Source organism: Stegostoma tigrinum, chromosome 12 (assembly GCF_030684315.1).
Source record: "Stegostoma tigrinum isolate sSteTig4 chromosome 12, sSteTig4.hap1, whole genome shotgun sequence".
In the NCBI taxonomy this organism is placed as follows: domain Eukaryota; kingdom Metazoa; phylum Chordata; class Chondrichthyes; order Orectolobiformes; family Stegostomatidae; genus Stegostoma; species Stegostoma tigrinum.
Window position 1 is genome coordinate 72,719,603 of NC_081365.1, and position 19,292 is coordinate 72,738,894.

Consider the following 19,292-nt stretch of genomic DNA (forward strand, 5'->3'; position numbering starts at 1 on the left):
AAAGGGAAAAGGCAGAAGGGTGGACCTGAGGGTTATCTGACCAGACACAATCTCATTGAGTCTGCTCTGCCAGTCAATAGGCTGAATGGCCTAATTCAGCTTCTACACCTTACGATCTAAATACAGGGACTAAATCTGTTCAGTACTCCAAGTTCATTTTCATGAACACCTTATTTTGATATTCTCTCCACTTATAATTGTCTGTCTTCTGATTCTTTGTACCAAAGAGTATGGCCTCTCTCTTTTCTCCATTAAACTCCATCTACTATGTTTTTTGTCTACTCACTAAACCAATCGTATTTTGTTTGGTGGGGGGGAATGAGGCAATGTGTGAGTGGGGGGTGGGGGGGGTGAGTGGGGCTGGGGGTTGGGTGGGGAGGGGAGGTAGCACTTCCTGCCATTGCAGGGAAAAGTGCCGGGGGTGGGAAAGAGAGTGGAACAGATAAAAGGAGTCGCGGAGAGACAGTCCCTATAAATGGCACATAGTGGTGGGAGGGAAATTATAACTTTGTTGTGGGGTCGGACTGCAGGTGGTGGCAGTGGTGGAGAACGATACATTGAATCCAGAGGTTAGTGAGATGATATCAGAACAAGGGGGATTCTGTATTTGTTTTTGTTGTGGGGGTGGGGAGGCTGTGAGGGCAGAGGTGCCGCATGAGATATGGTCAAGTGTATTTTCCATCACCGAAGGAGCGGAAGTTGCAGTCCTTGAAATACGAGGACATCCGGGATGTTTGGGAGTGGAATGCCTCATCTTGGGAGCGGCAGAGAAACTGGGAGTATGGGATCACTATCTTGCAAGAAGGTGGGTGAGAGGTGGTGTCGTCTAGGTAGCTGTGGGAGTCAGTGGACGTGAAATAGATGTCGGTTTCGAGGCAGTCGCTCTGTTTCCTGTCTGCCAGCCAGTTTTCTACTCATGTTAGTAAACTATCCCCAATCCCATGCGTTTTAATATTACATGCTAATCTTTTACGTGGGACCTCACTGAAAGCCACTGAAAGGCCAAATAAACCTACAAAAAAAACCTCAAAAAACAAGCAACCCCTTCTCCTTTTGCTCTTTTCTCGATGCTTTCAGAATGTCAACGTCCATACATATTGAGTTTCCAGTCTTTGTCAATCTACCATGTCTCTGTAAAACAATTCAGTCACATTCATTAATTTCAATTTATCCTGTCAACGCATCCATTTTGTTAAAATACTGTGGGGATTCAGATGAATGATCTTAAACTGACATTTTACCATTAGCACTTATTCTGGGTCTAATTTCTGCTGCACTCTTCTGCATATACTTTCTATCCTTTTCTACCTTACAGCGATTATCATTTCTGTTCTTTACACTGCACCACAGATCTCATTTTAATTTTTGAGCCTCCCTTTAGTTGGTATCTTGTCCTCAAACAATCAACTGGGCTTCTTTGTCTTGGATGCTGTCACACCTCTTTTAACATTGTTGGAGTTGCACTCATCCTGGAAAGTTGGGAGTCTTCCATCACAAACCTGACTTGTGCCTCAGAGAGAGAACGGTCTTTGAGGAGTCAGACTACGAGTTATTTGCCACAGAATTCCAAGCTTCTGAACTGCTTTCACAGCCACAATGGCTAGTCCAGTTCAGTTTCTAGTCAATGGCAACCCCTGGATGAAGATGGTGTGGGATTCAATGATAGTCATGGTGTTCAATGTGAAGGGGTGATAGTTAGATTATTTTTCATTGGAGATGGTCAAAGCCTGGCACAAATGTCACTTGAAAACAACAAATGCTGTATATCACAGCAGACCAGACAGTATCCATGGTGACAGAGCAAGTTGAATCTAGATGATTCTAGACACGAAATGTTAGCTTACTCTCTCTCCACAAATGCTGTCTGACCCATTGTGATCTCCAGCATTTGTTATTTTCAGTACAGTTTCTAGCTTCTGTAGTAATTTGTTCCGACATGTTACTCATCACTTGTCAGCCCAATATTGAATATTGCACGGGTCTTGTGGCATTTGGACATGGATTCCTTCATTATCTGAGAACAGGCACTGTGCCTTTCAATGCCAGAGACGCAGGTTCGATTCCACCCTCGGGTGACTGTCTGTGTGGAGTTTGCATGTTCTCTGTGGGTTTCCGCCAAGTGTTCTAGTTTCCTCCCACAGTCCACAGATGTGCAGGTTAGCTGGATTAGCCACGGCAAATGTGGGGTTATGGGGACAGGGCAGGGAGCTTAGTTTGGGTGGGATACTCTGTGGGTTGGTGCAGGCCTCTTCCCACACTGTAGAGATTCTATGAATCCAGAAATTGCAAAATGTGTTGAATATTGTGCAATCATCAGTGAACATCCCCTCTTCTGACCTTATGATGCATGGAAGATCATTGATGAAGCAGCTGAAAACAGTTGGGCTTAGGACAGATCTTCAACAATTATAACCATAATCTTTTGTGCTAGCCAGTGCAATATTTTCCCTCTCCATTCCCACTAACTTTGGCTTTGAATGGGCTTGTTGATGGCACAGCGGTTCAGATGCAGTCTCGATGTCAAGGGCTGTCAATCTCTCCTCTCATCTGGAGTTTAGCTATTTTGCGCACGCTTAAACCTGTTTAGGAAATGAGTGGCCCTGGTGGAGCCCAAACTGACTGTTATTGAGCAAATAATTGCTAAGCGGATGTTGCTTCGTAGCATTACTGACGTACCCTCCTGTCTCTTGGGATTGGTGGTGAAACCATTGGAGGTGCATACTGCTGAGTTTAAGACTACATTTCTACCTTTTTTGCAGGCTGCACCATAAACTGCTCTCCCAGCAAGGTGCAACTGAAAGACAAACTTTGTTTGATATTGTAAGCTGAAGAAATGCTCCAGGAGTTCTGCCTTCAGCTTAATGACAGCTCAGTGTTTTGCTCCATTTGAAATGTATTCTTTAATGTACACATAATTCTAGCTCTACCCTATAGAACTACTGGTTGTTCCCCTACATTTGTAACTCTGACGAATAAAGATTGACTTGTGAAAGTGCAGGCCAACCAGGGCTGACGGGTCCTGTCGGAACCATGAGTTTGGGCTGCGTCAGGAGTCTTACAAGAAAACCAGATTTTCCAAAAATGAGAATAAGTATTATGGATATGCAACTGTACTGTGCAAGAAGGTGGACATTTAAGAGGAAAAGCAATGTGATTCATTCTGCGTCAGATTCACAAGGTATTCTCAATTTCCTCAATAATCTATAAGAAGCTCCAGGTTGTTCTTGAATGTTGCCAAAAAAAATTCACTAACTCCTAGCTGGTCATCCATGCTGGGCAATTTGTTAAGCCGTTCCCATACGTTTGCAGTGAACACCAAAAAAACCCACCAGTGACAAGGGGATCCAATATCAGATCAGATCAGCCTTCTACAAACTACAATAACAAGCATTTGGCAACAAAACCACATTGATGATGGTGGGAGAAAAAAAAATTAGAGATTAGTAGCTAATGCAGACAAGAATAACTACCATCAGGAGGATAAACAAAATAGAAAAACTTGCAGAAAACAGGTGTGCAACACTGTCCTGTAAGGGCTTGTTTCAGGACATAAAATGTGTAAACACAACTGGGAGTGAGATTCCGATTACTAACTTCAAAATTAAATATTATATGCTTCAGATAAATACGCCAGGACAAGGTGTTCACATTTGTAATTTTCCTCCCAATAACAGAATGAACTAACAGCAAGTGATCTCGAGCTCCTAGACAATTTTCTCTTTTGGTTTTTTGAGAATACAATTCTGAAAACATCCTGCAGTAACAGCTCCTAGAGTTTTGCAACCAGCATTCATGTGTTGTATGGTGGCCCAATACCCTTTAGGGTTTAGGAGGAGGGCAGGTGATCTTCATAGAATCGCTACCGTGTGGAAACGGGCCCTTTGGTCCAACAAGTCCACACTGACACACAGTGCATCCCACCCAGACCTATCTCCCTAATCTACACATCCCTGAACACTGCAGGCAATTTAGCATGGCCAATCCACCTAACCTGCACATCTTTGGACTGAGGGAGGAAACCAGAGCACCCAGAGAAAACCCACGCAGACACGGGGAGAATGTGCAAACTCCACACAGACAGTCGCCTGAGGGTGAAATCGAACCAGGGTTCCTGGCACTGTGAGGCAGCAGAGCTAACCACTGAGCCACCGTGCTGCCCACAATTTATTGAAATGTACAAGATTCAGGGTCTTGATAGGGTTGATGCTAAATGGCTTTCCTTTTGTGGGAGGATCTAGAACTAGGGGACAGACAGATTTTAAAAATTAGGTGTGCCCCATTTCAGACTGAAATAGTGTTTATTTTTCTTTTAGCGGGTCGATACTCTGCAAAATGCTCTTCTCCAGAGAGCAGTGAAAGCTGGGTCATCGAATACATTCAAGACCGTTCAATAAAGGAGTGAAGAGTTACGGAAGGCAGTCAGGAAAGGAGGAAGTCACAGTCAGATAGGCCTTGATTTTGAGTCACAGAACAGGCTTAAAGGCCTACTACAAATCTTGGGTTCTTGAATGTACTCACATTCAGGCTAATGCCTTGATGCTGCAAACCTGTTGAACTAGAAGCACAAAGTGCGTCCCTGAAGAGAGAGAATACCTACCTACAATACTTACAGCACATGGGCTGCAGCGGTTCAAGGTGGTAGCTCATCATCACCTTCTCAAAGGCAACTTGGGATTGGCAATAAATGTTAGCCAGCCTGCAACGCCCACATTCAACAAGTGAATAGAAAAAATAAAGCATGGATGGAATTTTAAGTCTATTTAATTTTGGAAACAGAAACAGTAATGTGCTTCTGCAGAACGAATGTCAATCTTGCCAAAAAGGAAAGTGTGCTTGTACTTGGTCTTCAATTTTATTAGCTGAATCAGTGGAAGAATGTTCCAAGAGGAGTAAACTTTTCAAAGTCAATGGCCTAGCTCCAAATGCCAAAATATAAATTCAATGTGCAGGATCAAATTAAATGCAGTTCTGACCATTTTGAAAGAAGTTATATACCTTCAAGCTGAAAGGTAAATGCGTATTCAACAACATTTTGTTTTCATATTTGACAATTTCTCATGTTTACTAGTTCTTGGCTCCTAACTGCAGTGCTAATTTGTAAAACAATCATTTGTAAACAAGTCTTCAGAGCTCTTATTCTTGCATAAAAACATTTAAACATATCACACCATTGATCCTTTCTGGACAGCAGCACTTTTAAAGCTTTAACTTTAAAGGATCATATAGTTCTTTTATAACTAAATACACAACCCAATTCAAACCAGTGTATAAATACCATTGTCATCAGTAACTGGAAAAAAGTTACTCACAGTCTGCCAGGCAATACACTCCATGATTCTATGTTCACACCTTTCCAGGTGCTTGATCATCTCTCTGGTTAGATTTGGTTCTGCTTTAATAAAACTCTCAATAACCTTATAAAACTCATAAGCCTTTATATCAAACACACGTAGGATCCAGGGGAAGGAGAGGTCAGTCTCTGCTTGAATATCACCCGCCAACGTTATGTTCCCTAGGAATAAAATTAAAAATGATAAAGTTCTATATCAAATAATACTGTCAAAACACAGACATAAAAGTTAATATTTAAACTTATTCACCAACAGTAAGGTCTCCATTCTTTATTGCAATTTAACATTCATGTCAAACAAATAAATAATCTACATGGAGTTAGGGAAAATAACTGGGCCACTGATTCCTTGCCAGTTGCTTGAAAATGTCTGCCCCTAAATTGTGTCATGAGAAAAAAGCTCTTATGATTTAAGTGCATCCAGCAAACAAGAAATAGTACGTAAAGACAATTCAACTTTTTCTTTACTAAACAAAAACCAAAAGAACTGCAGATGCTGCAAATCAGGAACAAAAATCAAAGTTGCTGGAAAAGTTCAGCAGGTCTGGCAGCATCTATGGAGAGAAAATAACGTTTCAGTTGCGGTGACTAAGGAAGGACACCGGATTCGAAATGTTAACTGATTTTCTCTCCATACATGCTGTCAGGCCTGCTGAACTTTTCCAGCAACTTCGATTTTTGTTCCATCTTTATTCTTTGTTTATTGAACTTCTACATAAATCACGTTAAAATAATTAACAAATGAGAAATGGAAAGCTCCATTTCCAATTTAGGGCTGTTGAGAGCCAAAGAAATCCGAATCTCAAGCAAGGAGATATAATGCAGGATAACAGCATGCCCATCGCTCCTCAAAATGTAATGAAGACTCTCAGTATATTAAACTCGAGATAAATGTAGCAAGTGTAGCTTGAGACACGACCCAAGCTGGTGAATTTCAATGAGATTTTTTTTTTTAAAACTACTTAATTTCTTGTTACCAAACAAGAGTCATCTCAGTATGCTATAAATGAGGTTGAACGACATTTTCCAAAAGTACTTGGTGGAGGGTAGGGCATTTGACATTGTAATCCCCGGAATCAAATCAAACATGCTCCACAAGATGTATAATATTCAGAGCTGCCTGTCAAGGACAGCATGAAGCCATGGCATGAAACTCAGTGACTCAGCAAGCAACAATGCAACAGATGCTATATTCAATGCAAACAATTTTAAAAGACAAAATATGAAGTTTAAGAACGTCAACTTTGGGTCACTGACACTTGCTTCAGAAGTATAAGAACATGAGAAATAGATTAGCCAGTTCTTTAAGTATCTTCTGCTTCAACTAAATATCCTTATTCCCCAAGGGACCAAAAAAAACTATCAATCTTAATGTACTCAGGATGTAAGTCTGCTCGCTGAGCTGGAAGGTTAGTTTTCAAACGTTTCGTCACCATTCTAGGTAACATCATTAGTGAGCCTCCAACCAAGCGCTGGTGTTATGTCCCACTTTCTATTTATCTGGTTAGGTTTCCTTGGGTTAGTGATGTCATTTCCTGCATTGGTGATGTCATTTCCTGTTCTTTTTCTCAGGGGATGGTAGATTGATTTGGAGCCAGTGTGTTTGTTGATGGAGTTCCGGTTGGAATGCCATGCTTCTAGGAATTCTCGTGCGTGTCTCTGTTTGGCTTGTCCTAGGATGGATGTGTTGTCCCAATCAAAATGGTGTCCTTCCTTATCTGTATGTAAGGATACGAGTGATAGTGGGTCATGTCGTTTTGTGGCTAGTTGATGTTCATGTATCCTGGTGGCTAGCTTTCTGCCAGTTTGTCCAATGTAGTGTTTGTCACAGTTCTTGCAGGGTATTTTGTAGATGACGTTCGTTTTGTTCGTTGTCTGTATAGGGTCTTTTAAGTTCATTAGCTGCTGTTTTAGTGTGTTGGTGGGTTTGTGGGCTACCCTGATGCCAAGAGGTCTGAGTAATCTGGCAGTCATTTCCGAAATGTCTTTGATGTAGGGGAGAGTGGTTATGGTTTCTGAGCCCGTTTTGTCTGTTTGTTTGGGTTTATTGCTGAGGAATCGGCGGACTCTGTTCATAGGGTACCCATTCTTTTTGAATACGCTGTATAGGTGATTTTCCTCTGTGCTGCAGTGTGTGGTGGCTCGTTGGAATAGTGTTCTAATGCAGCTTCGTTTGTGGGTGTTGGGATGGTTGCTCCTGTAGTTCAGTATTTGGTCTGTATGTGTTGTTTTCCAGTAGACGCTGGTTTGAAGTTCCCCGTTGGCTGTTCGCTCTACTGTGACATCTAGGAATGGTACCCACAAACGAAGCTGCATTAGAACACTATTCCAATGAGCCACCACACACTGCAGCACAGAGGAACTACGCAGAGCAGAGGAAAATCACCTATACAGCGTATTCAAAAAGAATGGGTACCCTATGAACAGAGTCCGCCGATTCCTCAGCAATAAACCCAAACAAACAGACAAAACGGGCTCAGAAGCCATAACCACTCTCTCCTACATCAAAGACATTTCGGAAATGACTGCCAGACTACTCAGACCTCTTGGCATCAGGGTAGCCCACAAACCCACCAACACACTAAAACAGCAGCTAATGAACTTAAAAGACCCTATACAGACAACGAACAAAATGAACGTCATCTACAAAATACCCTGCAAGAACTGTAACAAACAATACATTGGACAAACTGGCAGAAAGCTAGCCACCAGGATACATGAACATCAACTAGCCACAAAACGACATGACCCACCATCACTCGTATCCTTACATACAGATAAGGAAGGACACCATTTTGATTGGGACAACACATCCATCCTAGGACAAGCCAAACAGAGACACGCACGAGAATTCCTAGAAGCATGGCATTCCAACCGGAACTCCATCAACAAACACATTGGCTCCAAATCAATCTACCATCCCCTGAGAGAAAGAACAGGAAATGACATCACCAATGCAGGAAATGACATCACTAACCCAAGGAAACCTAACCAGATAAATAGAAAGCGGGACATAATACCAGCGCTTCGTTGGAGGCTCACTGATGTTACCTAGAATCGTGACGAAACATCTGGGAACAAACCTTCCAGCTCAGTGAACCAGCTTACATCCAGAACAAAATAAAGACCCACTTTCTTGTGGACCGAGAGGAGGAGAAAGGAGGACGTCAGGTTGGCTGTGCACCCTTGCAACCAGTGAATCTTAATGCTGGCTTCGGCCTAACGCTGGTTCAGGGGAGCAGCCAACCTGCACAATGGCTGCGGCAAGTGCTCGTGCCCCAGGTCAGGGGGTCCGGAACACCATCCGTGTTTCCATAAAGAAGGTGGATGAAGGTGCACCTGTGGACCGCACCGTCTTTGTGAACAGGGTCCTGTTGGACTGTTGCGGGTTCGCTGCTGCAGACATTTACTGCCTGCAGGATTTCCCCGGAGGAGGTTTTTACGACGTGACCTTCAGGAGTGCCAAGCTTTGCGAGCGCTTCCTGGAGGTTTTTAAGGAGAAAGGAGGTGAGGGCCCCCTCTCTGTATTGACCGCTGTCCTGCTGTTTGTGATGCCAGCACAGAGGAGCCGTATGGTGACTGTACACATGTACAACCCGCATGTGCCAGCAGTTAATGTCCTGACCTTCCTTGGAAGGTACGTGAAGGTGGAAGGGGACCTAACTGACATCATGGACCCCTTTGGCATCTGGACCAGTAAGAGGCAGGTCAGGGTGGTGCTGAGGACGGGCACAGACGGGAACGTCGTACACCCACCGTCCAGCTTCGCGATCAGCAGGAGCAAGGGCTACCTGACCGATGCAGGGCAACCTAAATTCTGCCATGCCTGTGGTAGGTCAGGTCACGTGGCGGCCAACTGCAAAGCCACCATCTGCAGGGAGGAGGGACACCTTGCAAAGAATTGCCCACAAGAGAAAAGCTGCAACCTTAGCGGGGAATCGGGCCACCCTATAGGGCATGCCTGCAGTAGGGGACCACCTACGCCCAGGTCGCCGGCAGGGGCAATGCGGGGCCAGCCCCCCCGGAGGAGAGGAAGGCACCAGGGCCCAGCAAGGACCCCACTAATGTGCAGGAGGGCCCAGCCCCGCAGGATGGGCCAGAGGCCAGCAAAGCGCACATGCAGGCTCTGCTCCCCACTAACAACCTGGAGGCGACGGAGGCGGCGACAGGCGACCCAGGGGAGTGGCGACGGTCCGGAAAGCGAGGAGGAAGGTGCATTGGCGGGCTCTGTGCTTAGCCGGCTGAAGAAGGACGATGGCTCGGTGACGTCGTCTCGGCCCAACATTTTGAGGATCAGCAGATCCTTCTATGCCGGACTGTACGACACGAAGCCCACGGACAGCACGGCCTCCGAGTCGTTCCTGTCGTCTATCACGGAGGTCTTAGACGACGGCACGAGGGAGTGGCTGGACTGGCTGATACCCCTGGACGAGCTGACCAAAGCCCTCAAGTCCTTGGAGAGGAATAGGACTCCCGGGAACGACGGCTTACCAGTCGAGCTGTATTCCGCTCTGCGGGACCTGGTCGGCCAGGACCTGCTGGAGGTGTATGATAGTGCGCTTCGGGCAGGGGAAATGTGCAAGTCCGTGAGGAAGGGCATCATCATCCTCATTTACAAGAGGAAGGGGGAGAGGGAAGAAATTAAGAATTGGCGTCCCATTTCACTATTGAACGTGGACTACAAAATCCTGGCCAAGTTCATAGCCAACCGGGTCAGGTCTGTCCTGGAGTCGGTAATTCACCCTGACCAAACCTGTGCTGTGCCGGGCAGAAAGATCGCTGAGAGCCTCGCGCTCATCAGGGATACGATCGCCTACGTGCAGGACAGGCGGGTGGACACCTGCCTCGTCAGCCTGGACCAGGAGAAGGCCTTCGACAGGGTCTCTCATGCTTACATGAGGGACGTCCTCTCCAAATTGGGGTTTGGGGAGGGCATCTGCAATTGGATCCGGCTGCTCTACGCCAACATCGTTAGCGCAGTCTCGATCAACGGGTGGGAATTGGACAGTTTTCCTGTTAGATCTGGAGTCAGGCAGGGCTGCCCACTCTCTCCTGCCTTGTTCGTGTGCTGTGTGGAGCCCTTCGCCGCATCCATCAGGAAGGACGTGAGCCTGAAGGGTGCGACTATTCCAGGCAGCGGAGGCCTTCAGGTCAAGACCTCCCTGTACGTGGACGATGTCGCCGTCTTCTGCACCGATTGTCGGTCGGTGAGTAGACTATTGGACATCTGTGGCCAGTTTGAACTGGCTTCGGGTGCCAAAGTCAATAGGGGTAAGAGCGAGGCCATGTTCTTTGGGAACTGGGACGACCGCTCCTTCATCCCCTTCACCGTCAGGACAGACTACCTGAAGGTGCTGGGTGTTTGGTTTGGTGGAGCTGGGACGTGCACTAAGACTTGGGAGGAGCGTATCACAAAATTGAAGCAGAAGCTGGGCAGGTGGACGCTCCGATCCTTCTCCATCGCGGGTAAGAACCTGGTTGTCAGGTGCGAGGGGCTTTCGGTACTGTTGTATGTGGCGCAGGCCTGGCCTATTCCCTCGACCTGCGCCGCTGTGGTCACCCGGGCCATCTTCCACTTCATTTGGGGGTCGAGGATGGACCGGGTCCGCAGGGACACCATGTACAAAGACCTGGAAAATGGGGGAAAGGGCGTACCGAACGCCACCCTCGCCCTGACGGCTACCTTTGTGTGCGGCTGCATCAAGCTGTGCGTAGATTCTCAGTATGCAACCACCAAGCGTCACTACTTACTGACGTTCTACCTGTCCCTGGTGTTGCGAAGGATGGGCCTGGCCTCGTTGCCGCGGAACGCTCCGAGTAGTTGGACCGTTCCGTACCACCTGTCCTTCGTGGAGAAATTTTTGAAAGGAAACACCTTTGACCACAAGGCCATCAGGCAGTGGTCAGCACGTAGTATTCTCGAGACACTTTGGGAAAAGGAGAGGGTGGATCCCGTCGTGTGGTTCCCCATGCAGACTGCCAAAGTCGTTTGGCAGAATGCCTCATCGCCAGAACTTTCAAACAAGCACAAGGACGTTGCTTGGCTGGCGGTGAGAGGGGCTCTGCCAGTGAGATCCTTTATGCATGCCCGGAATCTCTGCGCCACCGCACGCTGCCCTCGAGGTGGTTGCGGGGGGGAACGAGACTGTCGATCACCTCCTTCTCGAGTGTGCCTATGCGCAGGAGATCTGGAGGGGAATGCAGTGCTATTTGTCAAGGTTCGTCCCGAGCAGCTCCATGACGCAGGACTCTGTACTCTACGGCCTGTTTCCCAGGACGCACACTGAAACCAACATCAACTGTGCCTGGAGGACCATCAATGCGGTGAAAGACGCTCTTTGGTCTGCCAGCTGAAAGAACTGACCCCATTCGAATGTTGCAGACTGGCGCACTCCAAGGTCCAGGACTACGTGCTGAGGGACGCGCTAAAGCTTGGGGCAGCCGCCGCCAAGGCGCGGTGGGGAAAGACCACGGTATGGAACCCCTAGTCCAGAATAGAAAAAAGGGCCCTATCTGGTAACTGGGCCCAGCTGGTGCCTTCCCCAACTGGTCAGGGGTCCAACTGGGACTGTGCGGGTTGATGACTGACAGGGTATTTTCTTTGCTTTGTTTTTTCTTCTTCTTTGATTGTTTTTTGCCTTTAGTTGATGTCTGTACCCCCTGGGTAACCCGGAGCAGCTTGCATGACTGGGTAGGTGTATAAGTATGTTTTATTTTTTGTACATCTTATGAATAAAGTATATTTTTTCAAATAAAAAACAAGTGACGAAACGTCTGAAAACTAACCTTCCAGCTCAGCAAGTAAACTCACATCCAGAACCTCAACCTGAGCTACAAATCTTCTCCAAACTCGTTAATGTATTCAATTACAGTGTCAAAAACCATCTGGGGTAGTTACAGACATCTAACTCATCTTTTTGAGTGAAGAAATTTCTCCTCATTCCTGTTGAGGATGATCTACCCTTTAACTTGAGACTGTGGTATATTCTTCTTTAGGTATGGCGATTACAACTACAGACAACACTCCAGGTCAGGTCTCAAAGTCCTTTTTGAAAAAAAATTCTTTCATGGGATGAGGTGTCAACAGCATGGCCAGCATTTGTAGTCCACCTTTAATTGTCTCTAAACTGAATGACTTGCTCAGAGATTTCAGATGGCAGCTAAAAGTCATTCACATTTCTGTCGATCTTCCTTTCCTCAAGAATGTTGGTGAACAACACGTCTTTACAGCAATCAATAATGGTTTTATGGTCATTGTTACAGAGACCAGCTTACAGTTCCAACTTTGATTAATTGAATTTAAATTCCACCAGTGGCCAATCCCCTTGCAATGATTGCCTTCAAGTGTCTGCTGCCTTTATACAGCAACTGTGATGTTCTTGTAAAACTACACCCATGTCTCTTTGAACATCTTAAAAAAAAATCATGCATTGCTTAAAACCTGTTTTTCCAACCTTACTATTAAGTGCATAATCTCAGTTGTCCATAAATTGTACTCTACTTTTAACTCTCTTTATGACTTTACGGTTGAGAAGCTTTTAGGTTCAAAGTCCACTTAAAAGGTTTGAGTACAAAGTCATAAAATAATATTGCGCAGAAGGCATCATTCGATCCAATAAGCTTATGTTAACACTTTTGTAGAAGTAGTCAACTAGTCTCATTTAATCACTCCAAGTGCTACTGTGTGCTGCACAGCAACTACAAATGTACTGAGGCTGCTCAAGTTGCTATCCAAACAAGGAGAAAGAAAGAAGCTACACAGAGATAATATAGAAGGCTAAGATAATAAAATGTGAGGCTGGATGAACACAGACCCTCTCTGATGAAGGGTCTAGGCCCGAAACGTCAGCTTTTGTGCTCCTGAGATGCTGCTTGGCCTGCTGTGTTCATCCAGCCTCACATTTTATTATCTTGGAATTCTCCAGCATCTGCAGTTCCCATTATCTCTAATATAGAAGGCTCACTGGTTCCACTTGTTTATTCCCCTATAGTTGAATTTTCTTTTCCTCTAAGTATTTATCAATTGTATTTTCAAACTCATTATTAAATCTGTTTTCACAATCGTTTCAAGCAATGCATTTCACGTTACAGCAACTAACAATGTTCTATATTACACAAATACAGGAGCAGGCCATTCAGTCCTGCAAGCCAGGCACACCATTTGGTTAGATAATGGGTGATCTTCTACCTCAATGCAAATTTCTTGCACTATTCCCCAATATTATTAGTGTCCAGAAACCTGTCAATTTCCATCTTGAAAACACTCAGGAATTGAGCTTGTGTGCGCTTGGGCACACAATTCAGGCTATTCACTGTCCTGTGTGAAGAAATTCCTCCTTGTCTAAGTCATAAGTGTCTTAAGTCTTATCTTGATATTAGGGCCCCTGGTTCTAGAGTGCCTGCTCACAGGAAACAACCCCACATCCACCTTGACATGTTAAGAATTTTATATGATTCAATGAGAACACTTTTCATTCTTAGAAACTTGAGAGAATACAAACCTATCTCCTTCAATCTCTCAAAAAAACCCCCCAATATTCCAGGGATTAATCTGATGAAGCTTCATTAAATTCACTCTAAAACAAGTATATCCTTCTCTTGCAACAAGTACAAAACTGTACACAATACTCCAGGTGTGCTCTCAACAAGGTTCTACATAGCTACCACAAGACATCTTTACTTCTGCACTCAAATTGCCCTGAAATGAATAGCAACAAATTGTGTTCCTTAACTGCTTCTGCAGCTCCAGGTTAGTTTTTAGTGACTCATGGATTCAGGCATCCAGAAGAGTTTGAATATCTGCATTACCCAACTTTTCATCATATAAGAGACACATAGTCTGTGCTTGTTCTACCAAGCTTAGCACGAATTACATTATATTCCAGCTTTCATGTTCCAGCCCAATCACCTAGCCTCTACAAGTTCTCTTGAAACCTCCTTGCAAAATCACATCCCCATCCTTTTTTGTGTCATCAGGAAACTTAGAAATAATACAACAGGTCTCAGCATCCAAATAATTCATATAGATTTTGTGATGCCCCAGATGTGACAGCCAAAGAGTGACCTGCTTCTTCCTTCCCTCTGCTTCGTCTATTAACCATATTCCTCCTAATCCCATATACTTTAATTTTATTTACTGACTTCCTGTGTTGGATCTTATTAAATGTGTTCTGAAAATCCAGATACCCATTATCCACCGGTTCTGCTTTGTCTTTGCGATATGTAACAACTTCTCAAAACCCCTGTTTGTCAAACATGGTTTCTCTCCCAGAAGTTCACACCGTTTCTGCTGAATTTTGGCATTCTTTTCTAAAATGTTCAGTTACCACATCCTTGACAATACATTCTCTACTAATGATATCAAGTTAACATGTCTATAGGTCTCCAACTCCCTTCTTCAACAGTATGGTTACTGTTTGTTAATTTCCACCATTTCTGGCAATTTTTAAAGTTTCTTTCTTTATTTTATACTATCTTTCATTTTTTAAAAATTATGATTGATTTATTCTTCCCTTTGCATGTTTGTGCCTCACATGAATGCTTACCTGTCGTATGTTCTGCTGATTCAGAATAAACTTTAAGTTCAATCATTATGTAAAATTTAATCATATGATAGCCACCATTTCCCAAAGACTCCTTTACAGCAAGGTTATCAATTAGCTGTCTCACATTACATGGCAGTAAGTCCAAAATATGGATTTTGATTTTAAATGATCTCTAGTTGGCTTGATATACTTTCCTGAAATTCATCTCATATATTGTCCAGAAAAACAATGTAAATTGAAATTGCCCCTTATTAATATATTACCTACATTATACATATATCTAATGTCTCGATTTATGGCACGCCCAATATTAGCATTACAGTTTGGTGATCTATACACAGCTCCCACTAGTGTTTGCTTCTCCTTACTGTTTCCTAGTTACATTCAAACCGATTTGTAAAACTTCATGCAGGGATGTGGGAGTCACTACCTTAGACATCATTTAATCACCCATCCATAAATGCCCTTGAGGTGGTAGTGAGCATGAACAGTTAAATGGCACTTGGCGTCAAACACCAACATTGTCAGAGACGAAATTTCCATTGTCCAGGACTTTGACACAGTGGCAGTGAAGGAACAGCAATGTCATGATAATCCTGATCCTTTGATCCAAGATACTCTCTTCCTAACATAAAATCGATCACACCCTTTATAACAAATGCTACTCCAGTTCCTTTTCCTTTTTGCTGGTATATTCCTTAGATCTTTCTTTTCTAGTCTCAGTCACTCTGCAGCCTTGTCTTTATAACGCAATTAATCGATCCATTTACCTCAATTTGTGCATTCAAATCAACTTTTCGCGAATTTGACACGCACAGCGATGTCTCAAAAATAGCCTTTATAAAATTGAATATTGATCCAATTTTATGCTTGCCATTGTTTCATCAGTTTTCTACTCTTGCTTACTGCTGTTCTTCTTCCCTTTGTTTCTGAGCACATGTCTCAAACTCCTAGACTCCTGCTAATTTAGTTTAAACCCTAGACAGCAATAGCAAATCCCTCTGCAAGTATATTAGTCCTGGTCCTGCCAAGATACAGCCCATTCATCTTGTACAGGTCCCACCTGCTTAAAGCCACCCTATTTCATCAGAGAGTTGACATAGGAGGAAGGGCATCTGCTTTGCAACCACCTGCTCAAAATGCCCAGTTCTCCCATTTCATGCTCAATAACACATGGGAACAGGGGTAATGTGACAATACTGCTTTGGAGCCTTCTGGTACTTTTCCCAATTACAATAAACATGTACATTCAGAAGTATATAGAAGCATATCTGAACTCATATTCAGAAGCGGACTATGAGTTGCTGCTCCTGCAACCTGCAGGAGGCATCATTGTGGCACTGCAGGAGGCCCATGATGGACATGTCGTCTAAGGAATGGGAGGGGGAGTTAAAATGATTCGCGACTGGAAGGTGCACTTGTTTACTGCAAACCGAGTGGAGGTGTTCTGCAAAGCGGTCCCCAAGCCTCCGCTTGGTTTCCCCAATGTAGAGGTAGCCACACCGGGTACAGTGGATGCAGTGCACCACATTGGCAGATGTGCAGGTGAACATCTGCTTAATAAGGAAAGTCATGTTGGGGCCTGGAATGGGGGTGAGGGACGAGGTGACACTTCCTCCTACCGCCCCCTTGATCATGACCCCACCCCCGAGCACCAAACCATCATCTCCAACACCATCCATGACCTCATCACCTCAGGTGACCTCCCACCCACAGCCTCCAATCTTACTGTTCCCCAACCCCACACCGCCCGCTTCTATCTCCTTCCCAAAATCCAGAAAAATGCCTGCCCTGGTCGACCTATTGTCTCCGCCTGCTCCTGCCCCACAGAACTCATCTCCACCTATCTGGACTCCATTTTCACCCCCTTGGTCCAGGAACTCCAGACCTACATCCGTGACACCACCCACGCCCTCCACCTCCTCCAGAACTTCCAATTCCCTGGCCCCAGAACCTCATTTTCACCATGGACGTCCAGTCTCTACACACCTATATTCCTCATGCAGATGGCCTCAAGGCCCTCCGCTTCTTCCTGTCCCACAGGCCTGACCAGTCTCCCTCCACCGACACACTCACCCACCTCGACGAACTCGTCCTCACCCTCAACAACTTCTCTTTCACTTCCTCGCACTTCCTACAGACAAAGGGGATGGCCATGGGTACCCGCATGGGCCCAAGCTGTGCCTGCCTCTTTGTAGGTTATATGGAACAGTCCCTCTTCTGCACCTACACTCGCCCTAAACCCCACCTCTTCCTCCATTACATTGGTGACTGTATCAGGGCTGCCTCTTGCTCCCAAGAGGAGCTCGAACAGTTCATCCACTTCACCAACAATCTTCCACCCCAAACTCAAGTTCACCTGGGCCATCTCCAACACATCCCTCACCTTCCTGGACCTCTCTGTCTCCATCTCATGTCCATTTCAAGCCCACCGACTCCCACAGCTACCTAGAATACACCTCCTCCCACCCACCCTCCTGCAAAAATTCCATCCCCTATTCCCAATTCCTTTGCCTCTGCCACATCTGCTCCCAGGAAGAGGCATTCCACTCCCGCACATCCCAGATGTCCACATTCTTCAATGACCGCAACATCCCCCCCACAGTGATCGAGAACGCCCTTGACCACATCTCCCGCAACACATCCCTCACACCCCACCCCCGCAATAACCGCCCTAAGAGGATCCCTTCCCCCCTCCCCCCATCCCCCCCGCCCGTCCTCACATACCACCCCACCAACTGCTGGATACAATGCATCATCTTCCGACACTTGCGCCATCTGCAATCCGAGCCCACCACTAAAGACATTTTTCCATCCCCACCTTGTCTGCCTGCCGCAGAGACCACTCTCTCCGCGACTCCCTTGTCCGCTCCACACTCCCCTCCAACCCCAACACACCCGGCACCTTCCCCTGCAACCGCAGGTGCTACACTTGCCCCCACACCTCCCTCACCCCCATCCCAGGCCCCAATATGACTTTCCATATTAAGCAGATGTTCACCTGCACATCTGCCAATGTGGTACACTGTATCGATTGGACCCGGTGTGGCTTCCTCTACATTGGGGAAACCAAGCGAAGGCTTGGGGACTGCTTTGCGGAACACCTCCGCTCGGTTCGCAATAAACAACTGCACCTCCCAGTCGCAAACCATTTTAACTCCCCCTCCCATTCCTCAGACGACATATCCATCATGGCTCTTCTGCAGTGCCACAATGATGCCACCCAAAGGTTGCAGGAACAGCAACTCATATTCCGCTTGGGAACCCTGCAGCCCAATGGTATCAATGTGGACTTCACAAGCTTCAAGATCTCCCCTCCCCCCACTGCATCCCAAAACCAGCCCAGCTTGTCCCTGCCTCCCTAACTTGTTCTTCTTCTCACCTATCCCCTCCTCCCCCCTCAAGCCGCACCTCCATTTCCTACCTACTAACCTCATCCCGCCTCCTTGACCTGTCCGTCCTCCCAGACTGACCTATCCCCTCCCCACCTCTCCAGCTATACTCTCCTCTCCAACTATCTTCTCCTCTATCCATCTTCGGTCCACCTCCCCCTCTCTCCCTATTTATTTCAGAACCCTCTCCCCATCCTCCTCTCTCATGAAGGGTCTAGGCCCGAAACATCAGCTTTTGAGCTCCTGAGATGCTGCTTGGCCTGCTGTGTTCATCCACCTTCACACTTTGTTATCTTGGATTCTCCAGCATCTGCAGTTACCATTATCACTGATCATAAATTCTAGTGGAATGTTGTTTAAATAAAGACAAATCCCACTAATACAAACACAATTAATAAGAAGCAATAAATTATAACTTAACGTCTCCAAGTTCATAAAGACTGTCTTCGGGAGTATTCTTTTGTCTCTGCTCTCTTCACAACCGCCTTTCTTCCATTAATTCCGCTGGCGGTAATGTTTTATCTCTAATTTCTTCGATGAGGACTTTGAGCTAAAATACTGTGGTAACTTTGATTAATTAGGTGGACATTCTCTGAGATCTGAATCGTACTAACTCTGGCAGGTGGCAGTTGTCTCTGTCTGTCTGTCTCTTTCAGATGTCAGCTGACTCTCTCCAATTTTCCAAATACCCTCATCTTATATACCATTAATGACATAATCAAATTCTTATAATATGATTGGTTTCAGGTTGTCAACACCGTCAGCTTTTAAAAGTCAATTCGCGGAGTTTGGTTTTAAATTAATTGGCCAAATTCAAACTCGTTGTCACAACATCAAAACATGACTATTTTGCCTGCCAGCCCGAAGGCATTTTTGATCAGCCTGTTTCACTTTTTGAAGCGCTCTGTACTGGAAACTTCAGCTGCTGCTCTCAGCCAGAATTTTTTTTAAATTTTTTAAGTACAGACAAAGTACACATCTCTTAAAACAGCCACATGTTTTGGC

General features: G+C 45.4%; 1 protein-coding gene across 1 annotated transcript in view; it reads right to left on the minus strand.

The window, feature by feature from the left end:
* Positions 1 to 19,292, minus strand: part of rb1 (retinoblastoma 1) — a 174,754-nt gene that overhangs the window by 94,486 nt on the left and 60,976 nt on the right. Inside the window, exon 17 of the mRNA XM_048540579.2 lies at positions 5,310 to 5,512. Within this exon, the coding sequence (XP_048396536.1) occupies positions 5,310 to 5,512 (203 nt within the window). The remainder of the gene's footprint in view (positions 1 to 5,309; positions 5,513 to 19,292) is intronic.